General features: G+C 38.8%; 1 protein-coding gene across 4 annotated transcripts in view; it reads right to left on the bottom strand.

The window, feature by feature from the left end:
• The window catches only part of LOC117424472 (VPS9 domain-containing protein 1-like), a 28,210-nt gene extending 8,948 nt beyond the window's left edge, over positions 1-19,262 (bottom strand). Inside the window, exons 1-10 of one of the 4 annotated variants that reach the window (XM_058992629.1) lie at positions 19,140-19,262; positions 17,549-17,611; positions 14,903-14,955; positions 14,228-14,315; positions 13,369-13,454; positions 12,710-13,215; positions 11,695-11,824; positions 11,101-11,300; positions 10,807-10,891; positions 4,568-4,672 (exon numbers count right to left, since the gene is read on the bottom strand). In XM_058992629.1, the coding sequence (XP_058848612.1) occupies positions 4,568-4,672; positions 10,807-10,891; positions 11,101-11,300; positions 11,695-11,824; positions 12,710-13,215; positions 13,369-13,454; positions 14,228-14,315; positions 14,903-14,955; positions 17,549-17,611; positions 19,140-19,145 (1,322 nt within the window). In that variant the 5' untranslated portion in view covers positions 19,146-19,262. Of the gene's footprint in view, positions 1-4,550; positions 4,673-10,806; positions 10,892-11,100; positions 11,301-11,694; positions 11,825-12,709; positions 13,216-13,368; positions 13,455-14,227; positions 14,316-14,902; positions 14,956-17,548; positions 17,612-18,340; positions 18,551-18,911 lie in introns of those variants that run through there. The other 3 variants (XM_058992628.1, XM_058992631.1, XM_058992630.1) reach the window with 3 other exon arrangements.
• Between the last annotated feature and the right edge of the window lie 1,645 nt (positions 19,263-20,907).

Here is a 20,907-nt window from a genome sequence, read left to right as displayed (position 1 = left end):
CTGCTGTCCCCATCTCCACCAGCAGAGGGTGAGTACCTGCTGTCCCCATCTCCACCAGCAGAGGGTGAATGCCTGCTGGTTTTGCCTTCACAGCCCAAGCGGGAGGCAGAGACGGATAAAGAGGTGAAGGACAGGGAGGAGGAGTGCCGCCTAAGGGCCAGGCATCCACGGCGATGTAACAAGCCATCGCCGGGGTGCCTCCTCTGCGACCAGGATCACCTGTTCGCCCACTGTCCCTTCCGCAGTTATGGGGAGGAGCCTGAGCGTCCACAGCCCAAGCGGGAGGAGCCTGAGCGTCCACAGCCCGAGCGGGAGGAGCCTGAGCGTCCACAGCCCGAGCGGGAGGAGCCCGAGCGTCCACAGCCCGAGCGGGAGGAGCCTGAGCGTCCACAGCCCGAGCGGGAGGAGCCTGAGCGTCCACAGCCCAAATGGGAGGAGCCTGAGCGTCCACAGCCCAAACGGGAGGAGCCTGAGCGTCCACAGCCCAAACGGGAGGAGCCTGAGCGTCCACAGCCCAAACGGGAGGAGCCTGAGCGTCCACAGCCCAAACGGGAGGAGCCTAGCGTCCTACGCCTGAGTGGGAGGAGCCCGAGCGTCCTACGCCTGAGTGGAAGGAGCCCGAACGTCCTACGCCTGAGTGGGAGGAGCCCGAACATCCTACGCCTGAGTGGGAGGAGCCCGAACATCCTACGCCTGAGTGGGAGGAGCCCGAACATCCTACGCCTGAGTGGGAGGAGCCCGAACATCCTACGCCTGAGTGGGAGGAGCCCGAACATCCTACGCCTGAGTGGGAGGAGCCCGAACATCCTACGCCTGAGTGGGAGGAGCCCGAACATCCTACGCCTGAGTGGGGGGAGCCCGAACGTCCACAGCCCAAGAGGGGGGAGTCGGTGCGTCCACAGCCCAAAAGGGAGGAGTCGGTGCGTCCACAGCCCAAAAGGGAGGAGTCGGTGCGTCCACAGCCCAAAAGGGAGGAGTCGGTGCGTCCACAGCCCAAAAGGGAGGAGTCGGTGCGTCCACAGCCCAAAAGGGAGGAGTCGGTGCGTCCACAGCCCAAAAGGGAGGAGTCGGTGCATCCACAGCCCAAAGGGAGGCAAGTCGGGGCTTCCACAGCTCTGGGACCCAAGCCACCAGCAGAGGGAAAATGCCTGCTGGTTCAGCCCCAAGAGCCGGAAGGGGAGGAGTTACAGGCCCAACCCCCTGAAAATTTTTGGGGGGGAGAGGGGCAGGAGGCTGGTGTCCCCCAGCAGCCTCTATTCATGCTGCTGAAGGCAGCATGGCGCGCACCAGCCGCCACAGCGGAGGGAGCCAGCGCCGCCAGGAGCAGAGGAGCTGGAGCTGCCTCTGCCTCCACCACCACCAGGAGCAGAGGAGCTGGAGCTGCCTCTGCCTCCACCACCGCCAGGAGCAGAGGAGCTGGAGCTGCCTCTGCCTCCACCACCGCCAGGAGCAGAGGAGCTGGAGCTGCCTCTGCCTCCACCACCACCAGGAGCAGAGGAGCTGGAGCTGCCTCTGCCTCCACCACCGCCAGGAGCAGAGGAGCTGGAGCTGCCTCTGCCTCCACCGCCACCAGGAGCAGAGGAGCTGGAGCTGCCTCTGCTTCCGCTGCCGGCCACGAAGAAGGGGGACGAGGTCTGGAGACCACTTTCCCCAGCAGCAGTTTCGCTGCAGGAGTTCTTGTGGCCGGAGCCCCACAGGAGGGAGCTGCCGGCTACGAAGAAGGGGGAGGTTGGGGGACCACCTGCCCCCGCAGCTTTTTCGCTGCAGGACGGGACCAGCATGCTGTCAGCCGTGCCACTACCGGCAGGGGAGCTGACAGCATTTCCAGCCATGGGCCCACTGAAGCCTCCCTTCCCAGCCCGAGACTTTGGCCTGGACTGCTGGGTATTTAAGGGGGGAGGTGGCCGTTGAGGCCATGTGTGCTTTGCACAGGGGGGGTATATGTGGCAAAGTGCCCGCCCCTGTGTGTATTTTGCTTGTTATGTGTTGTATGTATGGTGCGTATGTTAATGTTGGTGTATAGATTGGTACACGGGATATAAACGGGTCTGTGTTTCACGTGTATTTAAAGTGTAGATTTGTATTTAGGCACGATTTGTTCGTCTCCGTTTCACCTGTGTGTTAGTGTCTAGTCGTTTTGTTTGTCTATTTATTTTGGCTTCCAGTGCCGTGTCCTGTTTTTGTGTTCCAACCTTTTATTTTCTGTTCTGTTCTGTTTAATTATTAAATGCTGTTATGTGTTGCTTTACCAAAACCCCATCTCTCTGTTTATTTATTTCCTGCATCTGGTCTGACGCCACCCACTCCGGCCGTCTTTGTGACAGGAGCTCATGTTGTAGCAAACATGCATTTTCATTTTAAAACGGGACATCTGGTACTGTCCTAGGTTAAAGATCGTTCTCAATTTGCTTGCCTTGAGGAAGTCTGTTACTGCTTTCTAGGCAATTTTATCGCACCAATATATTTGGGTTCAAAGCACGTCTTACTGGCTGCAAAGCATGTCAGTCACTAGGGGAAGTGGCCGATTGGTTATTGAGAGGAAAACAGGCCCTGATGTGGATATTATTTCACTCTCATAGTAAAATGACCCACGAATTGCAATATCATCTGAAAGAATTTCTTGAACCTATTGTAGTACCATATATCGTGTTTTATAATTTAAAAAAAAAAAAAAAAAAAAAAAAAAGGTTTTGCTAAAAAACAACATCTTTCTTCAAAACTGCACATTTGAGACCTATATAGTGCATTTGGTGTGCATGGCAGGGAAAATGCATAACATTACTGTGTTAGCTACAAATCGGACAGCTACAAGGATGAAAATGTAATAAAACATTTACCACAAACGGAGCATAAAAAAAACAAAACAGGTTTTTATTTATGTTGCAACCCACCTGCCAAAATGAGCTGAAGTACTGTATATCAATAATTGAATAGCAATTAGATTAATTCCAGATTTTACAGTGAACTTAGTCACCGTGTATGGTTCAGACTGCTATGCAATAGGTGTCTAGTTTGTAATGCATTGTATATTGTTTGCAGCCTTTATTTCCCAAACTATAACATGTGATTGCGATTAGGAACATGCTAAAGAGATTCTCAAAAAGCAGAACAAAAAAATCCCTGTGCAGAACATGCAGTTTACATTTTTTTTAAATAGGTTTATTTCCAGGCGACGAATGGGAAATGCCCAGTGTTAACAGCTAACTATAACAAACTAAGGGATGCTAACAGAAAACTTGAAACCACAGCCCTAGCAAAGGCTTATTCCAAAACACGAGAGAGTACAGAGTTTAATAGAATTGTAAGCAGCAAATTCTCATCAACCAGGGCTTGATCATAAACCAGTCATCAATTTCTCCTAATCTAGTAAATTATACAAATCCTACTTCGCACTGTTTATTCCTATTCACCAATGAGAATTATTGATGATGTACATATCTTCCCAGCATCTATAAAGGAAGAATGATCATAGAGTAATCTAGTTTTTCACAAATGAGGATAGCCCAACAACCCACAAGCCCTCTAAAGGGTGTGTTTAAACCGAAATTAGATCAGGGAGTTTCTTTAACCCAAAATCGGTCAATACGAGGTTTGTAATGTCTCGTAAAGGACCTTGAATGTCATCTTTCAAACCATGCATAAGATCGGTTTTCTGCTTGATGAAACATCTCCTTTCTAGTACACGCCCTCAATGTTGTCTTTAATATAGACCAAAATCAGTTTCCTCGCACTCCTATATGTCCAATCTATGCATTTAAAATGTAGCATAGCAAATTAAAAGTGAAGAATAGTGTTTCTACAGGCCTTATTTATAAAATGTTTTTGGACAGTTTGAAGTAATTAAAATCATGTTTGCAGTTCACTATACCGTTTTTTGCGATATTCAAAAAAGTTATAAGGAATGTTTAATCACAATGTGGTTTCCATACATACAGACACCCACTTGCTTCAGTTCATCAGTTATTAGGCAGTACAAATTATGCTGTTGAGAGCACAGGATTAGCAGCAGTTTTGTGATAATAAATAAACAGCTTTGTGATATTGGTAAATAAAAAGTTTTGGGATATTAATAAGTGATGCAGTTGGTTGCGCCACTATTAACTGCTGACTACAAGTTAAGGAAATTGCAGGCTATAAATAAAACCATTGTTTTCCCAGAAAAGGGAGGTTCTGTTAGTTGAAAGAATTAAATGAAAAGAATGTGGTTTTCATATGCCAACCAGTAGCTGTGAAAGCATATGCAATTACAGTATTTACACATTTTAAATGCCTATTATGTAAGACAACAGGGAAGACAGCACCATATTAAATGACTCAATAATAATATTAATAATAATACTACAATCTTGAAGTATCCTTTCATCTTCAAGTGCGTTATTCCCTGTGGAAGCATATACTGACTACCCCACTGTTGGCTTCTTGTACAGTGTGCCATTTTGAAAGTGAAAACCCTGTGTAGATAACCTAAACTGAATAAACAGGGCCAACAGCTGTAACCCACGGTAAACTACACAAGTGGTTCACCTAGACTACTGTATTTTTAAAATCACCAATAAAACATTTGTACCCTTCATGGATAAACTCCTCCAGCGCTGCACACTCCGACACCAGCTGTGGCAGGTCACTCTTCAAGGCAACATAGGACAATATGGGTAACAGGTCATCAGCACCGCTGTGAACAAAAAGACCAGAGACGACAGGTTAGCATGCAGGTCATTATTACATTCTACGCTGGGTCATTAGATAGCACAACTTCAAGGACACACCGACACATGTTTAAATCCTGCCTGGGGTTAACTCCTTTGCTCATGTAGTGCTCTAGATAACTAACTATCCTGGTAGATTATCATTAAAATGTTATAATTGTATCACAACATTCTTATTGATGCTAGGCATACATTCTCCAAGATTAGAAAAAAGAACAATAAGCATAACCTATCATTTTCTATTTGGAAAATAACAAAAAACTAAGAGAGGTGCCTAAACCAGGCTTTGTATCTTGTAACATGTTAAAATAATAAGAATAGGATCTAATGGTCTCAGAAGAGGTTATTGTGGAGGAACATTTTCTAACTTTAGAAATCAGATGATCACTCTGTTCTGGGCTCTGTGCTTTCCTGCACCACACACAAGAAAAAGAGGATTTCAAGGTTGCGACACACTAGCTTAATGGAAGTAGAGTACAGTGCCAGCCCACTGACAATTGATCCATCAAGATATGAGAGAGAGTATTGAGGACACACAGTCAAGCAAAAGATAATTTGGACACTAAAGCAACGCCACTGCTAAAAGGTAAACACAAAGCTACAATGACAGGCAACTGCTGTGCGTGACAGTGTGCTGTGGTGTTACATTTCATATTTAAGCTGTGTTAACTTGAGACTCACGCATGCCCGCCCATTACCAAAATGCATTATGGGAAGAAAAGTTTGCAAGAAACAACAAAACAAGAGATTGTTTGAAGCTTCCAGTAGCTTCACAATGATTAATAAAGCAGGGCAATGCACTTAGTGCACAATGTATTGGATTGGACATAGCCAAGAACCACTCAGATTAATTGCAAAACATCTAAGCACTTAAACTGATATTTTAAGCTACTTACTCTAAGTATTGGAATAATTGAAGCAATAAAATCTAAATCTGATAACTGGTTTACTCAGTACTAGTATGTTTCCAGCACAGCACAAAACAAGGAGATTCAGTAAATGAGGATACAGTTACAATAAGCTGAAGGTAATTGCAACTTTAATGACAATGCTGCATTCCTTCTGTTTTGAGATCTTGTCACAATACTTAGATCACAACTTTAAACGTTTAATGCAAAAACAGCTACTGTAGTAGGGTTTAAAGTTTATACCAGTAGTGAACTAGCAATGTCAGTATTTTAATTGTATTCATCTGTTTGTGATGAACAGAAAATTGTGACCCTTTAAAAAAAGATAGTTACAAAAATCCAAGTAGTTATAAAATACATTGTACAAACAGTGTTACAAACAGTATGTTCCCAAACAGAACACCAGACATTATCAAATACATGATTTATTTTTAAAGTGGCGACTAGTCGACCTGTTTGATGATTTTTACCTCATCTATTCGTTCTACCCCTAATTCACAATGACATTTTGATAGAACTGGGCATATAACATACTCTCTAATGACAGCTACAATGATTAAATCCAAAAATAAAGAGACATGATCATATTTACTAGGAATTTGCCTGCAGGGGGAAAAAAAAGCAAATCAATGTAATCATGGTCTGCACCTTTGATACTCTCAAACAAAACACCAAACATTGAAAGACGACTTTCAGATGGAATTACAACTCTTCCCTCAAATTAAAAGACATTCTAGAGGTCTCAAGAATTAGAATGCTCTTTTTTATTCCACTGTGCGCCGCTCGCATTTAATGAGTAATAAACACCTTGGTAAATCAAAGACCTTACAAAAAATGTGTAATATTGAATTGCTTTGGTTATTGTATTTATATAATGAAAACGGACACAAAGGACAGCCAACAGTTGGAAAATAAGAAATAAAATCAAGTTGAAGGAAATGTTTATATATACATATTTCTGTCCCCTGTAGTTGGTTCTAAAGGCAATGACTAAACGAATCATAAAGATCAAAAGTGTGTTATAAATACAGATTATATTAGCTTTTAATAAAAACTGTGGTTATAATGGAGAAAGTCTTCCAGTATGAAAAGCACAGCCACAACCACTGAAGACTGGAACACAAGCCTCCTGGTTAAAAATAACTAAAACCAGAATGGGCACAGTGTCACAACAGAAGGGCAGTCAGCCTCAAAAAACTACCACATTTAGATATTTAATTGCAGGATACCGTAAATTAAAAACACCACACTGGATTTGACTGCCTTGTTGCAATACATAGATGCAAGCCAAGGTTAAAGACTGCAATGTTCAAAAATTGTATTCGCATCCATCTGTCATACAGATAAAATATTCTTGAGAAAAGAAAAAAACAAAAGCAGCGATATATTTGCTGAAGCTTCTATTAGCATTATCAGAATTAGGATTCATCACATGAATACTCTTCCAAAAAGAACAAATTAAGTCTTAATTCCTCAAGCAACAGGCTAAAATGCTTAAATTGCCATGAACCTTAAACTGAGATAAATAATCAAATATGAGTTACAGCCTGGTACACCTTTTGCCACCAATGGGGAGTGTGCTGTTTTTCCAAGGAACGCAATCGAGTAATCATGGTGTAATAAGCGTACAGCTGCTTTTCAACAAAGGCAGCAATATAGTATAGAGTGAAATGGTATGTGTGGAATGGAGCAGATATCGAAGGAATGGCATCACTGATGGAATAGTTTGTATACGTGAAATAACATGGACCTCCACTGGTTAATTTTCAGTCAAATACTGTTAATGGAACTTGACTGAAAGAATCATTGAAAACAGCCTTCTACCAACTGTAAAGACAGTTGGCCATGTGATTAAAGTTTGTTTATAACATGGTCCTCCGGGTTGGACATTTAATAGTCTTTATTTGAATGAGGTGTATAAACCTGTGTCTTAACAGTTATTTTTACTAGACAACAGTAATGGAACTTAAATTGGGAAAACCATGACCCCATTTTAGGTCACATGTCAATGTCAGTCAGTACTTAAAATGATCTTACACACAAGACTCTGGCAGTGGGGTGACAGCAGCTTTATAAAAGGACTGCCACAAAAGTGTTTTCTTGTAGGACATCCTGAAAGTTGACAAAGAGAAGGATGCCAATACTTCAGAGCCTTAAATCTATCTGGAAACCAAAAAAAGGTCATATGACCCCAATATCACAGGCCAAAGTGAAGGGTACTGCTGGATTTTGCCGTAGGAGTTTCCATGGGAAGGTTAGCATCTGCAAGGTTAGCAGCAATGAATCGACAACACAGGGAGCGTTAATGACTGCTTGAAACGAGAATCGATTACAGAATATCAGGATCACAATAAAACGTACTAGTTTAGGAGTACGGTTTATTTATTAGTAATGAAATACAGATTATTTTTTTTCGGTATAGTACATTAATAATTACATTTTTCTTTTTTGCATGTGGATTAAGCCAGGGCCCCCCAGCCCCACTTTAATGTGAAATCAGCCATATACAATGTTCACCTGTTGCTTTAATAAATCCACCAGTAAATGAACCCCAACAAAAGTTATGTTTTTAGAAAGTTAAGGTAAGATTGCATGTGAAGACACTCACTACTCCCATACAGTCTGACACTTACTACTTTGTTGTTTTTTTCAGTGGTAAAAAACACGACACCTTTTTACTTTGGTCTTTTGGAGTACAATATACATAATATTCAATGCCATCAATTTTTCTTCACCAGGAAAGCAGAACACATTTTGTTTGGTTCACGTGAGGGATGTGGATTAATTGGTCACTCAATTGCATGCCCTCCCACACTACATTGTACGTCATATATGGTTGCTTGTATCCTGTACGTAATAAAAAAATCTACCAGGGTAAACATTAAATGCATATAAAACCATGCTTTTGAACATAAACAAAGCATCCGAATGGGCATATTGTAAGGGACGGATATGCTGAAAAGATCAATCAGTTTCATTGATATATCCAGAGGATAAATCAATAAAATGGTTATTTTCTACTGGACACCACGGGAACATTTGAGAATCAGTGTACCTTGTTTATGATGCATTAACTTACAGTACCCAGATAAACAACACATTCTACTGTACACAAGGATTATTCTCAATTGTTTTGTTTAATTTTAATATCAAAGATTTTGAAAGACTATAAAAATTGTTCCTCCAAAGACTAAATACACAGGACAATCTCTCCTGCTAAAAGGGGTCCAAAGCAATGATCGTTGTACCACATAAAGCTGCCAAATGGGTAATCACATTCCAAATGCGAAACATTAAGATCAAGAGCACTCATTCTCTGTCCAGAGAGATGGAGATTAAAACAGTGCTAAACGACTTTCCAACTCCACTCTACGACCTTTCATCCCTGCCCTATTTATTCACCCTAGAGGACATAGACTATAGGGCATTTATATCTGCATTGCAGCATGCTATACAACTACAAGAAGTCTGGGAGCACTTTCCTTTGCCCATCCAGCCCACCACCCCAATCCACTGATTCAATGTGACAAGTTAAAACCACACTAATTGCCACACCATTCTTACATTTCTTGCAGACCCACAAGCCACCAAGCATGTGGTGCCCTGACCTGTCATAAACCATCCATCCTGCATCCATTAAAATGATTCTCACTGTGCTGGAGGGCTACAGCAGACCATTACGATTTTAAAAACAAGCCTTACAGTTTGTCTGACTTACAGGACCTGACTTTTTGGAGGCAAAGCCTTTTCTAGCAATGGTGATGAGTTTCCTTGCCTCCCTAAATAAATAAATAAATAAATAAATAAATAAATAAATAAAAAGCACTGTACTACTGACTAAAGGAAATGGGCCACTTCCCATTTACTCACTTAATTATGTGGCTAGAAACAAATTGACCCAAAATGCACATCAGGAGTCCCAGGTCAGGTTGTATTGTCTGAGATGAGCAATCGTGTGACCCAGATTTGGGACTCGCGCTGCTTCGTGCCTCCAGAGATTTGGAATCAAGTGACTCAAATATGACACAGTGCTCCTTCACTCAATCACAGGGTTCTAAGCCAGCAATGAAGTAAGAACATATACCCAGTCTGACAATGGAAATATTCCTGAAGACCACATTTAAGTCTGAAACACTGCTGGTTAAAGATGTAACAAGTTTTCAGACCCTCTTGCTCCTTACATAGAAAACCCATCATTGCAGTCCTTGACCATAAGCCATTCAGATCACTGTGGGCAAGTTTCACTGCTTCAGCAAAACTATCTGCCTACTGCTATTGATACCACTTTTCAGATAAGATGCCAAGCTAATACGACAGGAGCAGTAAGTCAGCACCAGATCCAAAGTGGTGGTTCAGACACTGGATTTGATGAAATAAAGACCCTGATTCTGTTTGTGGGCTTGAATTGTGCTGTAATGGGCAGGTGTTTCTGGAATCCAGCACACAGTAATCCTATGAGCTGTGTTAAAAAAATAACTTAGGTTTGCAGTCTTGTTGCCAAGGACAGTCAAACTACTATTTACTGAGATAAGGACAGCAACGTTTACAGGCAATAAATGTAGCCACATCATATCAGTATATACTAAAATTGTTGAGAAAATGCGGCCTTCTTAAAAAGGCTAAACAAAAACCAGACCATAACCCCCCCCCCCCCTCAAGTTGGTATGCCAAACATTTTTGATCGGAAAATATTTTCCTTTAAAAAGTAAGCAATTTAAAAATGTAACTTTTATGTGCTTGCTGCCTTAATAAACATGTTTCAACTTTCATGTAATCACGAGAGAAACAAAATAAATGTAATGCAATATTTAGACAATTGTTTTTTTCCATGTTTCCTGTGTTCGCTTTCAAATGACCACATAACTAAAGAATGAGTATTTAATTACGAGCTGGAAATGACAAGCACTGAGGTCTTCCTAGGAAATCTCTATAGAGGGTAGAAATGCCCTTTTGTTTTAACAAAATATCTAAATCATTGTAAAATTTGCATTTCATTCCTTGCCCATAAAAGTACAGCCTCTGGGACTTTAGAATATCTATGGAAGTAACTCTGCTTAAAATAAAAAATAAAAAATCATAAATTGGACTGGGCAGTTTACAGCCATGTTGGAGTTGAGAGGCAGTGTCCTTCTGGGTGAGCCTAGAAGAGGTTGTGAGCAGGAAGGGGTTAAAAACACTGAGTGGATACTCACATGGCCGCAGAGCTGTGCAAGGTAGTCGGCTCATGGGAGGAGTGGTACTCCTCTGCACACTCACAGATCAGACGCAGGGTTCGCACTGAAATGCAAGAGGAAGTCAGACTAACTTAGTGTCAGGGACAACAGAAAACTTTACTTTGCAAAAAACTTTGGTCAGCAATGGTCTTTAAAATTCCAATTTCTTCTTTCTACATCCCTGCCCAGAAGCATTCAGGTTTTAATAATGTCTAAACAGAATATGTGGAATGGATATTTTCAAAATTGTTTCAGGTATCCACAGAAACTCACCAATACACTCAAGTTTCTTTTGTGGACAGCAATCTTTTGAGATTAGCCTCAGTTCCTGCACAGCAGATTCATAAGGGCAAGAACCAGAAGCAGATTCTGAGGGGCAAAGTTTAGACGCAACACCCACATCTCCAGGCTTGGCATTTCTGTACAGTCTCATACTCTTTTCAAAAGCCAACTCTCTGTGTCCGTAAACTTTTCTACAAAGAAAGGAAAAAATAATTTAAAAACAGAAACACACTTCCAGGCACATAGAAGAGGAATTTCAATATTCACTTAATGAATAAGAAACAGCAGAAGGCTCTCTACTGAAGCATTCATTTTGAAAAATAAAACTCAGTTATAGCCATACTGTACATAATAGAACACTTAATTCAATCACAATCCAATCACTCCTTGCTAAATGCAGCAGCGTCATCTGCTGGTAAAGAGAGACATTTATTTTACCCTTGAATCTATAGAGTAAAGGAAACTACTGACCAACTTTCCTTCTCCATGACAAGACTTATCTTTTTTTCAAAGAAAGGCATACTCTCCTGAGGAACCTTTTAGCACCCTACATCCACGTGTTAGTTGTTTTTAAATTAAAATTACCTAAACAGAGCCAGCAACAAGGGCCAGATGGGTGGGAAGAAAGCCTCCTCGATGCTGGCGAGGCACTGGTCCTTGGAGGCAGTCGTGTTCAGGGGCTCAAAGGCCAGAATATACAAGGACAGCAGCCGGTCTGGTAGAGAAATATTGAAATTAAAACACTGAGGTCTAAATGAACTGTATATACAGTGGTGCTCCCTGGTGGTCACCAGGTAGATTCACTTACTGCATCAGAAGGTAGTTTTAAAATGATTTTTAAGCTAAAGAAAAAATTTAAAAACATTATTGTAAAAAACATGCACATGAGCCCTGGTGCAAGAATGTTAAATTGACTCCCACCTGTTACACTTGCTGGAGGACTTTCATAACTTTACATAACATTTTCATTTCACTTAATTATGTCCAAGGTGAACATATCTGAAAGTCAAAAGCCATGACCTGCGTTTCATTATATTACTATACACATTACTGATCAGATAACCAAGTATTTATGTAACTTGTACAATATACAGTAATATTCTCAAACACAACCTTGCAGTATTCAAATGAGTATCTCTTACTTTGTATGCAAAATAGTTTTAATCTACTGACCTGGCTGAATTAGGGAATACTTGTCCACTCAACACTTTCATTCTACTGGCAACTTTAAATGGATAGATAGATAGATAGATAGATAGACAGATTTTAAAAATTGTAAACCCCACACTGGTTTGTTTGATTTAGCTGTGGGGTTGAGATTTTAAATTAGTTAATAAGCATTTGTCTAGTTTCTGTACTTGTATGCACTCCAAATACGGAATAACATTTTATTTGAATAAACCTGCATTACCACTATAAATGACTTAAATTAAAAATACAAACAAACTGTGGTATATTTAAAAAAGATAAGAAACCATAACTTACAGCATTGAAATTATAAAACTCCTTAAGAATTCTGATAGACAGTAAACGTATAGCATTTTTAAAATGTTAAATCCAGAGCCATGGAAGAATAAGAGTGTCCATTTCTTCCACTAACCTATCGACTTGTGGATATCCTTCACAATGCTCCTGAGGTGTGCCTGAAGCACCCCCTCCTCCAGTTTGTGAATCAGGGGATCCACATCCACAGCAGGTTTGGACAGATCTGGCAGGCTGGCAGACGGGCACTCAAACTGGGACAGAAACTGCTCCAAATCCTCAAAAGAACTGTCCTGATCTCCCATGCTCACTACCAACTTGGGCTCTTTAGTGCTCTGCCCAGTTTGTGTTTGTTCTTTAGCGCATGTGTTGGCATTGTAGTCTTCAGTGATGGACAGGGATGTGACTGAAAGACTGTGTCTTAGTTTCTTGCTGTTTGTTTTGTTGTTTTCCTGAACTGATTGCATACAGTGAATGCTTTGTGAGGACTTGATGTTGCGCCCCCTGCAGGTGGCTGTGGATGGTGACTCAGGGGCCGTGACCTTGCTGACAATGGGGTAGAGCTTGTTGTAAATCCTGTACTGCAGTCTCTTCAGGAGCTTCATTATAGGATGCTCTGGACAGCTTTAAAAAAAAGAAATAAAACACTTTTAAAACAGTATGAAGTGTTTCCTTACATTTTTTTTTATTTATATAAACCTCAGAAACTCATATTTGTGAATATAAACGCCCACTGGCTACTTTGTATTGAAAAGGTTAAAGGACATGTTTATTTACCTGAAGATACAAGAGATAAGACCAGACACCACAGAGAGGTCATTTGGATTTTTCTTTAGATTTGCTTTCCATTGTTTTGGCCAATCCTGGAAACCATCATGAAAATACATAACTGTTAAAAACAGCTATTAAAAGATAAATGCAGGTTTTTAAACACAAAATGTCCATATTACAAGGTATAGCCTTCATTCGTGTAATTAATCAAAAGTCAAAAATCAAACAAAAGGTCACCATTACATAGCAATGAATGACCGGATCAGAAGACGTTAAAGTGTGTCATGAAGCAAAAAAGTATCTGCAAAGTCAAATATTCATAAAGTCCATTGGCAAGTAACATGCAACATCAGGCAGAAGGACGCTTGTGCACGAAACCAAGCGCATACACACAGTGCATTCCAGTTTAGGCAGGCTGCTGTATGCACTGAAGATATTTTAGTGTATGATTTTGTGGCATGAATAACTCTTATTGTAAAGCGATCAATCACACAGTGATCGTAATAGGAAAGGAGTCAATAGGTATTTATCACTACAGTATTTGGTTATTAGGGAATGCAATAATTTGGGTTTTGCAGGCTACAAAGTTCAACATGACAGTGCTGCACTTTTAAAGCTGGCAAAGCCAGGCACTTGCAGTAGTTTTTGGTCATGGAAGGCATCCTTGTTACTGTCAAGACTATTATACTATTAACCAGACTGTATACACCCAGTTTCTTCATGCTGCATGTACTGTATAATTGGCTCAACATACCATGACCTTCTCAAACTGAAAAACTGCATGTTTGTGCATTTCCACTATATCTCAACATACTGTACAATGGTTGCAGTAGACATTACTTCTCAGCCTCTCTGTGGAACTTACATGATCCTGCTCATACTCCAGAATGCTGCCATATAGGAGTCTTTGCTCCTGTTCTTCAGGGGTTAGAGATGTAGAACTGGAAAAGCTCCTAAACAAACAAGTGGACTAAATTATTTCACCATGACCATATAAACCTACTCTGAAGAGGAGAAATACTTCAATGCCAAAACTGAGAATCATGGCGATTACTTCTGCCAAGTTAGAATAAAAGGGATCAATGTGAGATCTACAGAAGGAAAAACAACAGCCCTGACTCAAACAAAACTTTATGAGACAACTAGGGTAACACAGCAGCTATTCAGATTGTTCGAATGACTCTACTTATGTTTTTGTACAGATCTTGACACCAACAGCACATGCAAAACACAATTTGTTGAATGATTAGTAGAAACAAAAAAGAAGAAATAAATCTTGTTCTTCCCATGCTTCTTGGTGAAAAAACAAGACATTAAATTAAGACAGATCCTCATTAAAACTCAGCATACTTGTAGAGATTGAGATGGAAGGCTACGGAAAGCAATTTTAACTAACACTTCTATTCATTTTTTACCACCCTGACCATAGTGGGTATCAAGCCTGGGGAATAGTCAATAGGGCCTAGTTGTCTATAGCAACAATGTTACAACACAATAAAAAAAAAAAAGTAATACAAATAAATAAATAAATATGTTCGACCTATTGGCTTCCTCCTGCAATCTCAGCCTCCTCTTTTCCATCTTCCTCTGAAGCTGTTTAGTTCTTTCATAAGGAACCATGCACTCAAAAAAAGAAATCCATCTTTCTACTCGTGAATTTGTGCAATTAGTTACATCATCTTTAACTACAGAGCATTACAAACATTACATATTTTATAATACATATTACAATTTCTAACACGTTAATGGTAGACATATGATGGAAGTATAGCTTACAAAGCACCTAAAGTGAGTGAAGCAGTTACCAATACCATAATTTACAGCTAATATAACCCTGTAATGAAAGCTATTGTAATATTTGATTTTAAATGCTTTAAGATCAGTGATGTTAAGATGGTGCTGTAATAAACGAGCTAAAAACCATGGCCCTCAATACGAATGTATATATCATTACAAATACCATAAAAAACTTTGTGCAAGTCGATTTTCTATGCATTTTTGCAGGGCCCTTAAAAGGGAGGAGCGACTTTTTTTAAAAAAAAATTTAATTTATGCAAGCAGCACAGTTTGATCATTTTCTTTTAAATTTGAATACATACAATGTATTTGTAAAAGCCAATGCAGCTGGAACTATTGTTCAAGTATGGTTTTGGAAAAAATGTTCAGTAAAACAAAGATGATATGTTCTTGAACTTGTTTGGGTACCTGATAAGCTAAAATAAAATAGGTTAATACAAATGCGACGTGGAACTTTTTTACACTATTAATTATTACTTTTTAAATCCATTCAAGTACCATCTGTTAGTGGTTTACTCTTACTACTGGAATTTACAGTACTGTAGTAGTATTATCTATATTTTGATTCATTTTGACACTGCATTTAAATTTACTTGAACCAATTATTTAGAAATTTGGAAAAATGGAATAGTTTCTAGCAGTTTAACAGAATATAAAACACTAAAATTACTTATGGAATAAAATGTTGCAAACAAGGGTCATTTCTAAACTAAACCAGTATATCTTTATTTATCAGTGTTGAGCATGTATGAAAAAAAGTATCACAAGACGGTGTTTTACTAAAATTTAAGTCTCAAAAACGGGGGAGCGACTTTTACTCCAGTGCGACCTATATCATTGTTTTTATGGAAGGTGCAAGAAATTCATTGCTGCAGAGGCAACCAGTTTAAGTGATGACAATCTGTAATGATAAAATAAAAAACTTGCCCATCACACAGCTCAAAGCTAGCTAGAGACAACTACAGTGCTTCCTTCATGTTTCACCACTGAATAATGTACCAATTTGGTAAATTCACCATTCTGCCATTATGTGCAAGTCAGATAACGACATGAAAAGCCAGCACTGTATAATTTAAAAATTATTATAGCTAATTAAATGTATTTACATGTCAATCAATACATTTTCACAAAAACCCTGCAAATGTAGCAGGCACTATTAGAGCAAGCCATAAACTAGGGAATTCCTGAAATTCCTCTTTGAGTTTAAAAGGTTAAATCAATCACATATCCACCACTCTGCCCTACAGTTGTCACATTTTTGCTTTTGTTTGCACTGAGGTATTAACTCCTACTGCACTGAATGAGAAACATTATCCTGTATACTTCATTACGATTATCTTTGTTATCTCTAACAAAAAGCACCAACATCTGCTGCATGTGCCTTTACATGTAAAATGGTGTGACATAAGAAACCAGAAATGTTTATACTCTCAATAACTTGCCATTACGTTTCATTTTCTGTTACAGTTGGACAAGCGGTTCTCCAGACTTGCATCCTTGATCCACTATATCTACAGTAGTTAACTAGTGCACACATACAAATGACCATTAGACCAGTCAACTCAATATGGAACTACAGAATTCCATTGCAAATGTTTTGAAGTGGTTTACTCTTTAGTATTTCAAAGGGCTATACAAAAACAAATGACAGTGCTGACTTGAATAGACAAGATTTCTCAAACTAGATCAAAAGGGGAGAGGAATGTCTTCCAAAATAAATATATTGTGTCACATTCTTCCAGAGTAACTAAATCCATCAACTGTAGAATGAGAAGCACTTTCCACGTGCCTTCCCCTTATTTACAAAATATATATATATATATATATATATATATATATATATTATATATATATATTTTTTTTAATTATACTGTAAAACACCCAGCGTGGCTTTCCATGGGAGCTCAGCCATTTTGTTACTCATTATCAGAATGACACATAAAGCACAGCTTTAATGACACATTCTAAAACCACTGCTTACCGATTATTATTTCAGACAAACAAGGTAAATAAATACCTTTTTAAACACTGTCATATAATACTGATAATGATATTAATGTGGCATGTTCCATGGGAATAATGGTACACCCTTGTTCAGAATTTATCGCAAGTTCCATTATTACGGAAGAGTTGCACAACTTATACAATTTTGTATTAGCATGGGATTGCTTGGTGTCTGCTCTCTACAGTCTTCCATAGTATAGCCTCCCTTCTGTGATAAATATCAGAAGGCAGCCTTTGTTCACTGCCCTGTTTATTAGAGACTCAAATGGCAACAATGTATTTTAAACCTGTATAGAACGTTTGTGTATATGCAGCTTAGACCACAGTGATTCACTGTTATTCATGCTTCTAGACTAGACTAAATAGCTTACTAATAAAAGGATACCGCCTCTTGTCTTGCTCTTGCAATAATAAGATTCTCCATCATTTGACGCTGAAGGGACAATGTCTGCAAATGAAAACAAGACAGACATCAGTTTCCATAGAATCCACTTCAGGGTTTAACACACAGCAAATAAACATTCAGAGACCCATTTGATCTTAATTCTGTGTGTCTCAGACATTCAGTATTGTGGATCATTCACAAGCTCAATAATATTTCTGCTGTATAACCCTAAAAAATATGTTTTGGAAGACAGTCTTAAAATAAGAATGTTTTCCAGCATGTCTACAGTATTGCTTCCATTATTGAATTTGTACAGTATAGTAAATGAAAAAAATATAACAAAACTGCAATGCATTTATCTGAATAATAGAAGCAATAACTTAACATATAAAACCATACTGTATCTTTACAATAGACACACACAATACAAAACTGGGATGTCAGCCAGCCAATCTTGCCAATGTTGTAAACTTAAAATTACCACCAGACAGGCAACTCCACATATTAGGCATTGTAACAAAATATTATCATATCAGAGATCATATAAAAAAAGTTTTAAGTCTCCAAAAATAATAGAAATGATGATGTCATTTTATTTTTCTTGCTCAATAAAAAAAAAAAAAAAGAAAGAAAATGACATAATATTTGTATCCAGACTAAATTAAACCATGTCTAAAGCTAAATAGTTGTTTGTAATTAGGGCTTGAACTTTTCGGTTTTTATTTTCCAAACCTCCTTTTAAATGTTTTTAAATTGTCTCTGTACCCTAATAAAGAGAAAACTAATAATTACCGACTGGGTTTAAGATTATTTCTTTGCTACAAATCAAGGAGATTTTAAATGATGGGCTTGCTTTCAGTGTACACTCCTTACTGGGTATTTTATGTTAGAAAAAAAAATACAAAATCTGTCAGGACAACTGTAACAGTGAAAATAACAAAAACACAACGATAAACTAGTCGACTGCAAGAATGAAATGTAATTAGGATCAGCGATGAATAATTCACGTCATTTGTCACTTCTGTTTGAAATAAAACTTAACAGAATCAGGCTCAGTCGAGATATGCAGGTAAAAACAAGTGACATTGTTTTGTAATTAACAGCCTTTTCTGCGTTTAATTAGGAAACATAATCGGCTCAATATAAGTTTAAAGGGACCTTTGTGATAAAAAATAACCCCCCCAAACGTCAAGCCCTATTTGTAATGGTCTTTAGTTGCATCCAATTCAGCATATACAATTCAGAAATAATTTACCATTTTAGTGCTGTATAGTATGCTTTTTCTTGTAAACGGCATTTTAGCCACAAAAAATGTAAAAATGCAATAGATAGATACGTTATAGAAAAGCACAATGTACAATACCTTTAAAAACGCTTTAAATTGTTTCCAGTAGTAACGCGTTGCCATTTAAATCCCGGAAAAGGCGCCGTAATTTTCTTTGGAAAATGATTTATTCAACGTTTTTCTTTTGGGGTTAAACGCCTTGCTTTTTCCGTTGTCAAAAATGATATTCCAACCCGCGTAAATTTGCTGTTTTTAGATTTTAAAAATAAATAAATAAAAAAGTTTATAATATAAGAAAATACATACTGGCATTGCGTTTTCTATGGAAATCAGTTCCTAAACCACATAATTCACACGTGAGTTTAATTAAAGCAGGAGTGGTCAGAAATTGGGGAAATGACGGACACTGGTGTTGGGGGTGGGTTCAAAAAAAAAAGGTGGCTCATCGTCTTCATAACATAACCACAGTGGGATGGGGCTTGGAATACCTCTGCTACTTTTTCTTGCCACGAAACTACGGTATTGGTTGGGCGTGACTGCAATATGATCTGTCACTGGGAATAAGCCTAATTCTGAGTACCACATTCTGTATATTCATGCTACCTAACTTTAACGTGTCCAATTGCATGCTAGGCAGTGATGATGTAAATCAAACAACTAAACAGGTCAAATTTAACAATCGCCAAATATAAATGAACGCAATTGCAAATATCATGATGTACGTGTTCATAGCACTTCTCCCGGTTAGTTTCATCGCTGCCCACAGTTTAGTGCGTGCATGTGTGCCAAAATTGGAGATACAGCACCCAGATTTGCTCTAGTGTACTAAACTACACTGCAAACACTCAAAAAAGCAGCTCATACTATAAGTAATGTACACATGTGGTCATACCTTACTGTGTTCTATGTATATCACAGCTTTAGAAAAGTATATTTAACATTTTGAGTTAAATCACAGTAAACTTGGTCCCCTGTGTTAATTGAAATCTTTTAAATGTCACCCTTGGGCATGTTGTAGTTCTGCTTAAGGGTGCATTTGTTTTATTTGTATTGACAATTTATACTAAAGTAATGTATGAGTGTTATTTATTTAGGGTTAAAAAACAAGAACATTTAATTTAGATTTACTATAACAAACACGCACAGGAATTCAGCTTAAGGCTATATTGCAAAAGAGAGCCCCAAGTAACCAATTTATTACAGTGAATCAGTTATTTTGGACTCTATTCAGCAATACAGCCTTAAGATGAAGCTGTAGGCATGCTTGTGTTATTGTCAATTTAAATGCAAGTGTTTGTTTTTATGGTGTCACTCTGCCATTGAACTGACAGGTTCTTCCAGTTCCAAACCAGTGCATTCTTTTTTGAACTGCTTTCTAAAATGTTTGTTTTTAAACTTTACTGTTAAATGTAAAAAATATATATGTATATGTCTTCAAAGAACTGGTTAAAATGGTCTAAAGTAAACCATTACCGTAAGTGGTCTTGTTAAACCAATAAGATTTGTTTGGCACGTTGAAGTATAGTTTAACGGGTCCAAGTCAGAGCTTCTCAAACATAAGAACATAGAAACATAAGAAAGTTTACAAACGAAAGGAGGCCATTCGGCCCATCTTGCTCGTTTGGTTGTTAGTAGCTTATTGATCCCAGAATCTCATCAAGCAGCTTCTTGAAGGATCCCAGGGTGTCAGCTTCAACAACATTACCGGGGAGTTGGTTCCAGACCCTCACAATTCTCCTATTTTCTGTTCTGAATACCCCTTTATCAAATTTCCATTTGTGACCCCTGGTCCTTGTTTCTTTTTTAAGGTTGAAAAAGTCCCATGGGTCGACATTGTAAATACCTTTTAGAATTTTGAATGTTTGAATCAGATCACCACGTAGTCTTCTTTGTTCAAGACTGAATAGATTCAATTCTTTTAGCCTGTCTGCATACGACATGCCTTTTAAACCCGGGATAATTGTGGTCGCTCTTCTTTGCACTGTATTTGAACAAAAACATACTGTATTTGTTTATTTGTTTGGGACCCCCCCCCCCCCCCCCCCTTTTATTTTAATTTTTGTACTCCGTACGT

Source organism: Acipenser ruthenus, chromosome 19 (assembly GCF_902713425.1).
Source record: "Acipenser ruthenus chromosome 19, fAciRut3.2 maternal haplotype, whole genome shotgun sequence".
In the NCBI taxonomy this organism is placed as follows: domain Eukaryota; kingdom Metazoa; phylum Chordata; class Actinopteri; order Acipenseriformes; family Acipenseridae; genus Acipenser; species Acipenser ruthenus.
This window is presented reverse-complemented; position numbering and strand designations above follow the sequence as displayed.